At 41.3% G+C, this 14089-nt stretch overlaps 1 protein-coding gene across 2 annotated transcripts; it reads right to left on the reverse strand.

Moving 5' to 3' along the window:
* Positions 1-406: 406 nt before the first annotated feature.
* SETD9 (SET domain containing 9) lies at positions 407-11078 on the reverse strand. Of its 2 annotated transcripts, XM_087958411.1 has the most exons (7): positions 10897-11006; positions 9731-9802; positions 7547-7914; positions 6008-6131; positions 2112-2227; positions 1753-1858; positions 407-1572 (listed from the first exon to the last, which is right to left on the reverse strand). In XM_087958411.1, the coding sequence occupies exons 3-7, from the start codon at positions 7797-7799 to the stop codon at positions 1485-1487; spliced, it is 687 nt and encodes a 228-aa protein (XP_087814537.1). In that variant the 5' UTR covers positions 7800-7914; positions 9731-9802; positions 10897-11006; the 3' UTR covers positions 407-1484. The 2 variants fall into 2 exon arrangements, with proteins under 2 accessions (XP_087814537.1, XP_026526281.2); XM_026670496.2 differs by lacking the exon at positions 9731-9802 and having other exon boundaries at positions 10897-11078.
* Between the last annotated feature and the right edge of the window lie 3011 nt (positions 11079-14089).

A 14089-nucleotide genomic window follows, 5' to 3' on the forward strand; every position in this document is an offset into this window, starting at 1 on the left:
CCTTGAACTGGTTCATCCTCTTCTGAGCTGACATCTGGCGAAGTATCTGGGAAGCGTCCGGGAAAGTAATCACATAAACATATTACACTTTTCTTTTCATGACATGGATATGTTTATTTGACAAGCTATAGTCTCTATAGATTCTCTAAAATTCTCTGAATTGTGATTTCTAATGTGATGGAAGGAATATTATTAAATAAATGGGATGTAATTGTATACCTGAACCCGCAAAACATGATAAACCCCTGATTTATATTATTATACACATGACCTAAAAAAAAAAGTTGAACAAATGTATTGGGTGTTCTTAGGTATCAGAGGTAAGCTTCATTAACTTTAATGGGAATAACATCAAGAAAAACTTAATAAGATTACAGTTTAAAAGTATTGAAGTGGACTTCAAAAATATATGCATTAAGCAATTTATTTTTGAGCTATGACATTTCAAAATCAACATAATGATGCATTTGCAATGCAATTTGGTAAATGTGCGATAGGTAGTACTCATCAAAAACTTTCTACAGAAAATATAGATATATCAACAGCCCTCAACAATATTAATTCATTACATGGGGGATATTAATGTAGTATTTGTTGCAATCACACTGGAAAAAAGTTTTCAGAAATCTACCTAAATTCCATATCTTTAAAAATAGTTTAAAATGGACACAATATCTACTTTTAACAGTTTTGTTTCTATGTCATTTTATTGGATTTAATGTATCAAAATCGATCTCAAAACTCATTTATTTGAAAGCAAAATGTTTATCTACTCATCTAAATCTTTTCTGTACAGAATTCCAAGGACTGTTGATGAGAATAAGGATTCAACTATAATGACTTTCTGCAGCTATAAGTCTAGAGAATGGATGGGTGAGAGTTCCTCTTTCCAAAGAATTGCAGTGCAGCCTGCACGTGGATTTGTTATTTCTGTTTGTGAGTGTCAGACAGAACATATTTTTTCATAAAAAGGTAGTAATCTGACATGTATGTTACCATATATATTACATATCAAGTCTATAAAATGTATAACAACTAAAGTATAAGCAATTTTTTGGTTTATATTTTTTAAGTTAACTAAATGGACAAAATTCTTTTAACAATAGTAAAAGAAATGATAAAGCCATTCAAAACTCAAAATATGAAATGTGTTAAATCCAATACATTTAAAAGACAACAGAGGGAGACAATGAACAACATGAAGTCTCTATGCTGGAGCCAGGTACACTGGGGAACGCTGTTTATTTCAACTCTTGTACTGGTGTTTGTGTAGCAAGCATTTCCCAAATAAGTTATGTCCCATATTAATCCACAAAGTTTAAATTTCAACCAAAGCTTTCAGATAGGCTATTTAAAAAACCCAACAAAGTTGACTTAGTAAATATATAGTTGAAGCCATGACCTAACTCTCAATAAAATTTTTGTATTCTTTGTTAAAAGATACCACATTTGGTTTAATCACTGTAAAAATCCGTAGTTGACCATCAAGAAATAACTGTGTAATAGTTCGAAAAAAGTTCTTCTCCTGGGCCAATATTTCGGAGAGCTACCAAAACCACACATCTCAAGGGCCTGCAGATTGAATATTGCAGAAAAAGAAGATGGTCTCTCAATTGTGCATTGATATTTTTAACAACACAAGCAAATTTTCCTGTTACAATCTTGACATATCCTACTTCAAATATTTGAGAATGCTTAACTATTTAAATTATTAAATTATTCCAGAAATATTCAAAAATACAAATTTCTCACCTTTCTATTTCATGGCTATAGTTTATGTTTGGAAGATACTGTTTAAATTCTACCGGAAAACATTTAGGTATGTTCAGTTCTTGATAGCAAACATTTGCTTCTTTTTCTGATGGAAAAAGAAAAATATCTTAAGCGAAGAAGGGAATATTAATATATTTCTGAATTTATTCAAGTAAACAATCCCTTTACTATCTAAGCCATTCTTCAGGAGATGAATAGACGTTTCTCTGATGTAGAATAAACCTCCACTATTTGCAGAAACTATAAATGAAAACCCACTGACAATATTTAGGCAGACTAACAACATGCATAACAATTTCAATTTTTAAATCTAACCAAAGGAGAAAAATTGGCCTTACCTGATGAACAATTATTGACATATTGTCCCACAGCCAATGGATTGTGCATAGCAGTTGTAAGCCAAAAGACATCGCACATTTTTAAAGGACCAATTTGATCTCTTTTGCTGCATGACCTAAATGATATTATAACATCAGCCATAACATTCTTTTTTGATTGCTTCTTGGACAGTTACAAATTACATTCACTTCAGAGATGGTATTCAGCAGGTTCTGACCAGTTCTGGAGAACCGATAGTGGAAATTTTGAGTAGTTCAAAGAATCGGCAAATACCACCTCTGCCTGGAGATTTTACAGTATCCTTCCCCTTCCACGCCCACCAAGCCACGCCCACAGAACTGGTAGTAAAAATATTTGAATCCTACCACTGATTCACTTGCTAGAGCTGAATTACCGTACCCAACAGATATACATCCTTTCAATGGTGGAGCTAAATATTTGTTTCTGCAAACTATAGCAGAGATGGTGTGATACTAATGACTTGTTTTAGATTCTTTTAAATTAAAAGAATTAGAATTTTAATTCTGAAAATCTGCATGCTGAGCTACTAGAATAACTGTCTTTTTTGCTGGTCTCAAAATGCTGAGTACAGTCAAAACATAGCATGTGTCAATCATCCTGTCCTTCAGATGAAGAGTGCAAGAAACTGCATTCAATTAGTGCCCTACTCTGAACTGCCACTATGATTCCTCTCCAACAAAAAGGAAAGAAAATAACGTATATGCACTCCTGTCATTCTGTTATTTTATTATATCCTGTAGAAATCAATACAAATAGCATTTTATCCACCAACTACCTATTAGCAATTATCTTGGCCAGAAATTGCAGCACCAGGAAATAAGTGTGCTTTATTTGTTAGCTTAAATGTTGAAACATTTAACAAGAGACATACACGCAATACCGTGTTTCTCACAAAATAAGGCCGGGCCTTGTTTTTTTTTGACCCTCGAAAAAATGGCTAGGCTGTCTTTTTGGGGGTGACTTAATTTCCACCCACCCTTGCATCCTCGGGTGGGCGGGCGGCGACGGCTTGGATGTTGACCTCGGCGTTGGTGGGGCACTTCGTATCGGGAGACCTTCCGCCACTGTTGCTTTCCCTTCTCCCCATGCTGCATTTAGAGCAATGCCGCGGCGTTTGGCGCAGCCACGCGGAATTTCGCGCAGCCACGTGGGGCCAGCCAGGGCTCTTCCCTGCAACCGGAGCCCGGCGGAGACACTCAGCTTCAGGCGCTCCTTCGCAGCCTTCCCGGGCATCATTCGAAGGCAAAGCCCACTCTTTACGACGCCCTACTACGACAAAGCCTCCCCTGCCTGAGAGAGCAGCCCAACCTCACGTGGGGAGGTGAATCTCCTGGGGCCGCAGCGCAGGATCGGCCCACCCCAGGAGAAGCGCCAAGCCACCATCCCTGCCTGGTGCCGGGCAGAGCGTGAAGAGCTTCGCCTAGGGTGCCCAGCAGAGCTGACAGACGGGCCCTCCTTCCTGGTGGCAGAGCTCCTGCCAAGGCGAGTGCTTCCCCGCTGGGCTCTCCGCTCATCCCACAAAGGCCGCGCCAGAGCCAGGTGGGCTGGGCAGAGCCGGGCAAGTGAGCCATGGGTGCGCGCCCGCCTGCCAAGCGAAAGAGCCAGGTCGATCTGAGCTTGGCTTCCTTCCCAAGTCCCTCCAGCCCGACCCTGAAGGGGCCACCGGGAGAGGCCGCCCGAGGTAGTGATAGCGCCCACCCATCCCTGGATAAGGAGGCAAGGCGACGGCCCATGCCACGTCCCCCTCCGAGCTGAGCCCCACCGGGTGAGCGCCTTTGCCTGATGCCCGTGCGGCTACAGCGTTTGGAGCTGCAGGCACATTTGGAGATGTGTGGGGATGGGGACGGTCTGGGCGAGGGGTGGAAAGGACGGGCGGCTTCGGGATCTCTCCGCTGGACCCGCCGGCCAGGGAAGCAGCGCTGCCATCGCCTTTCCTCCCTGTCTGCAGATGGGTGGGCGCTATTACAGCCTCGGGCAGCCTCTCCTGGTGGCCCCTTCAGGTTCGGGCTGGAGGGACTTGGGAAGCCAAGCTTGGGTCGGCCCGGCTCTTTCACTTGGCAGGCGGATGTGCACCCACGGCTCACTTTCCCAGCTCTGCCCAGCCCACCTGGCTCCGGCGCGGCCCTGGCGGGATGGCGGAGGGCCCAGCGGGAAGGCGCTCGCTGCCTTGGCAAGAGCTCCACTGCTGGGCAGGAGGGGCCACCTGTCAGCTGCACTGGGCACCCCAGGCGAAGCTCTTCGCGCTCTGCCTGGCACCAGGCAGGGATGGTGGCTGGGTGCTTCTCCCGGGCTGGACCGATCCTGTGCTGAGGCCCCGGGAGATTCGCCTCTCCACGTGGGGTTGGGCTGCCCTGTCAGGAAGGGGAGGCTTTGTCGTAGTAGGGCATCGTTTTTAAAAGAATGGGCTTTGCTTTCGAATGATGCCTGGGAAGGCGGCGACAGGAGCGCCTGAAGCCGAGTGCCTCCGCTGGTCCCAGTTGCAGGGAGGAGCCCTGACTGGCCACGCATAAGTGCCCCACCAACCCCGAGGTCAACACAGGCAGCACCATATCCGGCTATGCAACAAAAGTACTTCCTAACGGCAAGCCCCCTCTGCCATTCCCCCCATTTCGTATGTTTAATATAGGCCTTAATTTGGGGGGAGGGGCTTAATTTCATTTTATGCCTATAAAACATGCTGGGACTTCCTATTGGGTGAGGCCGTATTGTTGGAGAAACACGGTACACATCACTTACACAAAACACAAATACACAAACCCTACTGATTATTGATTGCTTGATTATGTGCCATCAATTCTTCTCCAGGATGATCTGTTCCCAACCTAGTCCTTACAAAAATGCACCTATCACCACAACGGTGTCCATCCACCTTGCTGCTGGTCATCCTCTTCTTTTAATTCTTTCCTTCCTTTTCCGGCATTAGTCTTTTCCACAGAGCTAGGTTTTTGTATAATGTGTCCAAAGTATGATAATTTGAGTCTCGGCATTTATGCCTTGAACATTTCTAACATTGGCATTGTAGTTTTCAGTTACAAGCAGCATATTTTGCTTGCATATTCTGTCACTTTCATCTTACATTTGATCATTAAATTCATCAACCTCTTTTTCTGCATTAGTGGTTGAGGCATAAATCATAAACTTATGATTATAAGCTGCCCAGAGTTACCATGTGATAAGATGGGTGGCCAATATAAATAAATTTAGACAATGCCATACAAGATTCTCTAATTAGTATTAATCAGTTGTTCATTGCATAATAACCTGGTATTGTCTTTAATTACGTTGTCTTAATTATGTAATTAAATACCATTCCTTGTTTTTCATGTCTGAGAAGAAAACAATTTGATCTTGATTGAAAGTCTCCAATTTTACTCCCATCTCAATTCATAAACGTCTATGGAGATTCCCAGTCATCCAAGTCATGGTTGTCCCAAAGGTGCTTTTTCAAGAGGCAACTAGACTTTCTGGTTTTTCTTCAGCAGAGCTGAAGAAGCTTCTTGGATAAGAAGTGAAACATCTTCAAAGAAAAACCAGAAAGACCAGTTGCCTCTTGAAAAAGCACTTTTGGGACGATCTCAATTCACAGTTACTTACTCTGCCAATATGTAATATATTCAACTTTCAGCTGTGTTGAGCTTTCCTGTTACAACTTTAATTTGTGGATTTTTCTTTTTCTGCAAGGCAAAATCAGCAACTAGATATCCCAAAGGCTTCAATTTAGTTATTTCATACACACTTTGTATTCTGAAGATCCACAGCTCTTCCTCAGTAGCATATTGAATACTACCTGAACTTTATAAGGTATAAACATTAGGAATAATTATTAATTGCTCCTTATTTATATTAATATTTACTCAATGCTAGTATGCCTTACCTGTATATAGCCTTTGAGATTCCCCTATTATTTCCATCAATAAGTACACCATCGATACACCTAAATATAAATGGATTGCCAATGGATTGAAAAAAGATGGGTTCATGATTTTCATAGACTGTACCTGTTTTTTTTAAAAAAGCAGCTATTTTAGATCCTTATGTATATATTTCTTATCTATATGTAATGAATTAAACATAGCTATTCTTCAATGGAGCAACAACTTAACTTTTGTCTCAATAGCATAATATTCTTTGAATTTTGACATGGATTAAATACCATTTTACTTTATTACAACTGCTGAATCACACCTATTTCCAAGGGGTTTTGTACATGATTTCTGAGACACACTAAGCTGAAGAGTAACAACTGTTGAAGGAACAGTTGAATAAGGATTTGAACACAGGTTCCTGCAGTTGAAATCTGAGTATATGAGTACAGGTTGTCCTCAACTTACAACAGTTCATTTAGTGACCGTTCAAAGTTACAATGGTCCTGAAAAAAATGACTATTTTTCACACTTATGACCATTGCAGCATCCATGTGGTCATATCAAGAAAATTTGAATGCTTGGCAGCTGGCTCATATTTATGAAGGTTACAGTGTTCTGGGGGGGGGGGTGTCATGTTAACCTTTGCAACCTTCTGGAAAGCAAAGTCAGTGGGGAAGCTAGATTCATTTAACAACTGTGTTACTAACTTAACAGCTGCAGTGATTCACTTAACAACGGTGACAAAAAGATCATAAAATGGGCTAACCCTCACTTAAAAACTGTCTCATTTAACAACAAAAAATCTGGGTTCAATTGTGGCCATAAGTCAAGGACTGCCTACATCTACCATATCACACTGGTCTTATTTTACTAATTTATAATACTGATTAGTATTATAATGAATAGTAATGTCAATATGAAAGATGCCATTGATGCCATCTCCCCCACTTTCTCAGGGGTGACTGAAGTGGTAATGGCTGCATAATAACAGGACAAAAGTGCGCTATTTTTTTTTTTAGAAAAGTACATATCGTAGTAAATTTGGCCCTGTCAAAATAGTATTGGCAATCCTAAAAAACAGAATCAAGTGAAAAACACTTGGGAAACACTTAAGCAATGGAAGTTGATTAGTTTGCAGGGCATCTGTTAACAGACAGCTACAAAAGGTAACAGTCCTCACTTACTTCAAATTGGTAATGCCCAGAAAACTAAATAAAGGCATTGGACCGTTAATTCATATCAAGGAGAATAACTACAACCCAGTGGGCAAGATTTTGAAGCTGGAATCCAGGACTCAATTCAGAAAGTGTTGAGTTTGTGGCTTGCAAACAGTTGGGTTGCTTTATTAAGACATGAAACCATTAATCATCCTTCCATCCATCTACCCACCTATCCATCCATCCACCTTCCCAAACCTTCTAAAGTGTCCTCCACATATAAACATTAAATCAAGGATTAAACCTAAAGCTATGATCTGCTGCACTACCTGATGAATGAAATGTAAGGCGGTTTCTATATGAATTTATATGAAAATAATATTTCCATACCAGGATACATTGATACGACTGTTCCTTCTGAAACAAACCCTTTTGCTACAAAAACTCCTATTCCAGCTGACTCCAGTGAACTGGGTTGTCGAATAATGTTGAATCCTAGTGTACTGAACAGAACTTCTTCTGGATTAAGGGCTCTTTGACATTCTTGATCGTTGGATATTGCTTTGGGTATTGTTTGGGATTGCACTGAGTGTATTTCTGGATATTTCAATTTAATTTCTGGAATTAGGTCCAAAAGGCACATTTGTCTGTTCAAGTCATTCACAAACAAAGATCTAAATGTTTTCAGTAATGTTTGAAGAACATTTTCATCAGAAGCAATTTTGTCTTTAGATTCTTCTGGCACAAACCGCAAAGTCCTGAAGTAAGATAGGAGGAAAAAGTAAGCAAAAGAATTGTCACGGTTTAAAATTCCATAAATTTGTAGGGAAGGAAGCATACAGAAATATTTTTATTTTTTTTATAAGAAAATTTTGTTAAATTGTTAATGATTATAATTTCCAAAACATGGCTAGTGTGATATCAAACATAGACAGATAGACAGGATGTCCACTCCTATACATCATCTAGGCCAGGGACCTTAACTGGATTCTCCTCAGCGCACCTGTTAATGCCTGAAAAGGTCCTGTGTTCCCCCAAACTACCTTAAAAAAAACAAACCCTAGAATGGCTGGTCTGGAAAAATAGTTTGTAATCTCATCTGTCTTGTGTTGAGATTCCTAGGCAAATGACTGATTTGCTGTCTCAGTGGCTTGTGTTTCTCCCACCAGAGGCGAAAACAAAACAAAAGCTTCAGTGCAGCATTTCCCAACCTTTTCGGCTCCAGAAGGTGGTGGGGATCGCAATGCTGGGGGAATGATTTTGCCCGCACACAGTGGCAAATTGGCAGACCAAGGATAGGAGACTCCCTTGTTTTAGAATAAAATTGATATATTTGTAGTTGTACAATTTCTAATTAGCTAAATTGTGATATATGGCCCACAGCAGTTTCTCTAAATTTCAGATGTTAACAAAGTTACTAGCTGATAATGAAGATGATGTATTCAATGTATATGCTATCCAATTCCCAGTGATTCTGGGCAGCTTACAATTGTTAAAATATGTTTTAAAACCCGAAGAATAATACCGAAACATAAAAACAGCACAAGTCAAAGGGACAATGATGGTTGTTGTGGTTCGCCGGCAGCAGGTGCGTATGACAGTGATCTCTGAGTACGTGAACTCACATGAGGGGCCTGCGTGTGATGCAGGTATGGGGCCAGCACTATCGGAGAGGGGGGTGCTGCCTTCGGAGCTTGTGAAGTCTGGCAACAGTGATGCAGAGGACCCCAAGGAGCCTGTGCCCAGTGCGCGCAGGGCTCCTCGAAGGAAAGAGCAGCTGCAGCAGCAAGGGCGACTCGGGAGTAAAGCTGCAAGGTGATGGCCCTTCCCATAAGGGATAAAATCCAGCCCTCAGGAGTTGGGTTCTTTGCAAGAAGCAAAGAAGTTCTTTCAACTTCAAGTTCTTGTGGAAGTCCTGTCTGTTCTGGTTCGTGTTTGGAGACTTTTGGTTTAGAATATTTCTCTGCAATTAATCTTGTATTCTTGGCAGCCTTTCATAACCTTGAAAGGGATTGCTCTTATTTAGTTTTAATGAGTCTTTGCTGTGAATGAACAGAATTCAGAGATGCATTAAAAAGGTTTGCTTTTATATATACTTTGTGTTTATTTGATTTGAATGAGGTTTGGGTCAGAACAATGGCAGAGGGAAGAAAAAGGAAGGAAGAGACATCAATCCAGAGATGGTATTCAGCAGGTTCTGACCAGAGAACTGGTAGCGGAAATTTTGAATAGTTTGGAGAACCGGCAAATACCACCTCTGACTGGAGATTTTACATTATTCTTCCCCTGCTACGCCCACCAAGCCGGTAGTAAAGAAATTTGAATCCCACCACTGCATCAATCATCCTGTCCAAAGGGTTAGAGAAAAAGCCAGGCCCTTCAAAATCCCAGTAGGTGGGGAAGTTTGAATTTCAGGGGAACCACATTCCAGAGGGCAGGCCCTACTATGGAGGAGGCACATTCCAAGGTTCCAATAGGTGACACTATTTCAATACCAGAGTGAACCATTCAGACAGATACTGTGGGAGAATCATAGCCTTAGTCAATGTAGCCAGCAAAGCAGTTACAACTTACCTCTTATCTGCAAATTACTATATCCCCATAGTGACTAGAGTTCACAGATGTGGAATTACAATCTCTGGTCTCCTTGGGATGCAACAGCAGTTCTGTTAGTCCTCTCCAAGTATTGATGAAATCAAAATGCCCACAATCCATATGGTACTCTAAATTTGTGAGCTACACAAACATGCACATCATTCTCCCTGTTTCAACTCCTTTAGTTGGCAGTTATGATTAATTTGTATTTAATAGATATCACCTTTGCCTCCGAGTGAGGAAAAGTAGGGACAAGAATCACTTCTAATGAAAACATATTTCAAACAAAGACTTAATTACTCACTATAATCTACTATACTATTGATGACTGGATTAAGAGTAGGATATTGTAGGGCAAATTCCTCCCGCCCCCCCCCAATTTAAAACTGATAATTTGTGATCAGTGTCGAAGAGAAATGTTTATAAAATAAACATGTTTCATAAATCTCAGTTGCAAGCATTAGTATCCTATTAGACAATAAAAATTCTTTGAGTGTGAAAATATAAGACTGCAATTCCCTACAACTTTACTCAGTATATTAAACCAAACATTTTCATCTTGCTATATGTATTAGTTTTCAAGGAAACCAAAAACCAATTCAAACTTCTCTTATTACAGACACCTGTCCGTTAATTCAGAAATCAGACACAGGTTGGAGAGAAAAACCCAATTAAACCAAACGTGAACTGCTGTCAGTATAGAATCGTCCTCATATACCAGAAATTCTCCCTTTTGAGTTTTAATTACTCTTCAAAGTTAATGAGTTACTTAATCGTACTTATGAAGAGAATATGTGCCTTTAAAAAAAACAACACCATCATATATGGAGAGACGGGCGCAGATTGTTAAAACAAAGATTTATATCAGAAAGCGGGAATATTGGTACTGAAAAGAGAGGAAGGAAGGAAAGAAGGAAAAGGTTTAGTAATATGGATAAGGAAGAAAGAGAAAGATTAAGCTTCGATCCGGTTGCAAAATTCTGGCGAGAAGGGGATGGCAGTAATGCGATCCTTCGGAATTCCGCAGCCCAGATCCCGCAGCCTTCGAACAGCGCCCGCAGGAATCCCGCAAAGGGTGTTCCCGGTTTCTCTGTATCGTTCTCCCCGCCGAGCGAGGCCCTTCCTTACGCGGCCCTCGCCCTCACCTGCGCTTATGGCGGAGATTGAATGCGATCCAGGGCACGAAGCGGTACTTGTAGGTCTCCCAGCTCCTCCGCAACCTGCCTATCATGGCGGGGCCGTGCCTGCAAAGCGCCCCGCCGCCCGAAAGCAGGAGAAGGCGCGCCGCAGTGGGCGAATAAAAGTGTGTGTGTGAACGTGTTTCCGCCAATCTCGAAGGCGGCTCTTAACTTCTCGGTGGGGGACGGGACTAATCTGCCTTTCGCCCATATGCTTCGCCGTGATGGGGGACATAACCCCAAATAAAAGCGCTTAATCCCAACTCGCCTCTCGTACCCCCAAAAACCCCCAAACCCTCCAGTTGTCGGCCTCCCCAATTCGGGGAAAGCATCCTCCGGAACCAAACTCGACACGGGCAGAGTTTCCCGGGACGCGTTTGAGGGAGGGATGCTGGCCATCTCGGTAGCCAGTTTGCGCTCTGCTTTCTGTGCCAGTCTGGGGCAGATCCGAATGGTGGGCAACAATTGTCGCGCATTCTTTGCAGGCTTACTTAGGAGCGGAATACTTGGGTTTCGGGTTAAAGGCTTGCGCGGTCAGGCCTCCTGTGAGCAGTGGAGTTTTCGAGAGGTCCTAGCGATTAGGAGTGCTTGTAGCAACAGCCAGCGCTGGCTGGCACGAAAGTTTATGAGTTAAAATCCTGATTTTTCGAAAGTTAGTTGAACTAATTAGAACTTTTTAGTACAGGTAGTCCTCGACTTACAACAACGGCCCTGAAAAAAGGGACCAAAGTGTACAACCGCTCTGTGTGACAACCAGCTCTGCTGCTCCCTGTGACTGTTTTTCAGTTACAACCTTTGCAGCACCCCCATAATCATGGGATCAAAATACGGATGCTTGGAAGCTGGTTCATATTTAGGACCATTGCTGTGTGCCAAAATCTTGTGGATCGTCTTTTGCGACCTTCCAACAAGCAAAGTTAATAGGGAAACCAGATTCACTTAGCAACCAGGTTACTAACTGATTAAGTGCAGTGATTCATTGAGTCGTAAAATGGGGTGAAGCTCACTTAACAAATGTTTCACTTAACAGAAATTTTTGGCTGCATTATGATTGTAAGTCAAGGATTACCTGTAGTTCCCCCCTTTCAATTGAATAAGAGAATGAAGACCCATGAACTTTTTTTTTCCTTCTTGTTGTGGAGCAGATACTATGAAACTTCCTGCCCCTTGAAATTTGATCAGCTTTTTACTGTAATCATGTAATCAACCAGCTAATCAACAATTTTATTTATTCATTTTAAAATATATATGTGAACCTTCATGAAACTTTTAAAAAATCGAAGTGTTTCAGAGATATTCTTTTCTCGTTTTGTTCGTTTTCTGATTTTTTTGTTGCAGTATTTTTAAATATATATTTTGTTCAGATTGTAAGCCTCTGCATCTGTCAACTGAAAATTGAATGAATACTATTTACTAGTTATAAATAATAAAGGGATAGTTCCCCCCATATTTTAGCAGAAAAGCAAGCAAAGAAACAGGGAAAGGTGGAAGGAAAGAGAATCAACAGCAGAGTGGTAGTGGGTATAGGCATTGGGAGACCAGGTTAGAGGCAGCTATTGATGAAGACAAATGTATGTAGTTGTTAAGAGTTGACACTGACTTGAAGGCACATAACCAGTCAATGCCTACTGAATTGATCTCATATAATGCTGCATTCCAGCTTTTCAGTTACTTAACATGGCAATCATTGTGGGCACAGGTATATTTTATGGAAATTAATTCAATAAACAAAGAAAATGCTTGGCAAATTATGTCACATAGTATGAGTCACAAATCCAAGATATTCACAAAAACCAGAGTACTGCCAAGCTGCACTCTCTACTTTCCTCCTATGTAAAAAAGCCTTCGGAGCCAGAAGTCACACCATGTTGAGAAATTCTGAAAAGTGATAAGACATACCCTTTTTGGTTTCCCAGACCTTTGAGTAGAGCACTTAGTTGGTTGCTGCATAGCAGATTCTGCCTTCTGCATTTGTTGACTTCACCTGATCCTTTGGACTGTGTTGTGTGTTGTATATAAAGAATGTCTCACTTGGTAGGTACTATGTGTGCAGGAAGAGGTTGCCTGTCATCAGTAGGATTCAAGCAGCCTTCGGGCAAAGTTAAAAGAAAGGTTAGGGTTACGAAGGGGCTTCTTTTGCTGAAGAATCACAACAGCAGTGCTTCACCTCTTGCACACTCCTTCAAGAAGCCAAGGAGACATTCCTCAATACTGCTGTGCTCTCCTGGACCCTTGGTCACCCTCCATTCAGCTGAAGCTGATAATCTTGGCAGTCTTATCATCCCACTAGGTGGCCAAACAGAGTAAGCATCCTTCCCAGCCCTCCAATTTGTCTTCGAGAGCTTTATTTAAATGCATGTAGTCCTTGACTTACACCTGTTTGTTCAATGATGATTCATAGCTACTATGGCAGTCTCAGAAAAAGTGTTTTACTTGTACTCACACTCACTCACATCACCCTCATGGTCACGTGATCACAATTTGGGCACTTGGCACTAAGCTCATCTTTTTGTCTAGTGACAGCATTACACAGTCACATGACCACAATTTGCAACATTTTTAAAGCTGGTTTTTGACAAAAACAATTTTTTTATTGGGAAACTGGATTTGCTTAATGACCATGTGATTTGCTTAACAACCACAGTGATTCATTTTATAAGTACCATAAAAATGGCTGTAAAATCAGGTCCAGTCACATTTGACTTGACTTACAACTGAAATTTCAGTCCAAAATGTGGTTTTAAGTCAAGGGCTACCTGCTTTCAAATTAAAGGCCACAGAACTCTTAAACAACTCTGGTAAGTTTACAGTTACAGATCACCAAACTATAAAAACAGATACAAATCATACATGCAGAAGATGTAAGAACATTTTGCATAAAGACTCAAGAATCACTCTACTTCAAGCCCTTGGAGAATAATAGCCAGGTTTCCAATGACTTTCTGAATATCATTGGGATGGGAGCCACATAGGACTCCCGCTTGGGTGGGGGGTTGGACTAGATGACCTATAAGGTACCTTCCAACTCTGATTATGTGTTATCTGACTCTGAAGGATGCTATTCCATAGGTTGACCCTACAACAAAGATCAGAAATGTGTAAAATGCTACTTCGCACTGTGTGCATTCTGACAGAATGTTGCTGCCAAGACCTCTTAATC

Source organism: Notechis scutatus, chromosome 2 (assembly GCF_049901735.1).
Source record: "Notechis scutatus isolate UNSWTSFEM ecotype Mainland chromosome 2, rNotScu1.2, whole genome shotgun sequence".
Lineage (NCBI taxonomy): Eukaryota > Metazoa > Chordata > Lepidosauria > Squamata > Elapidae > Notechis > Notechis scutatus.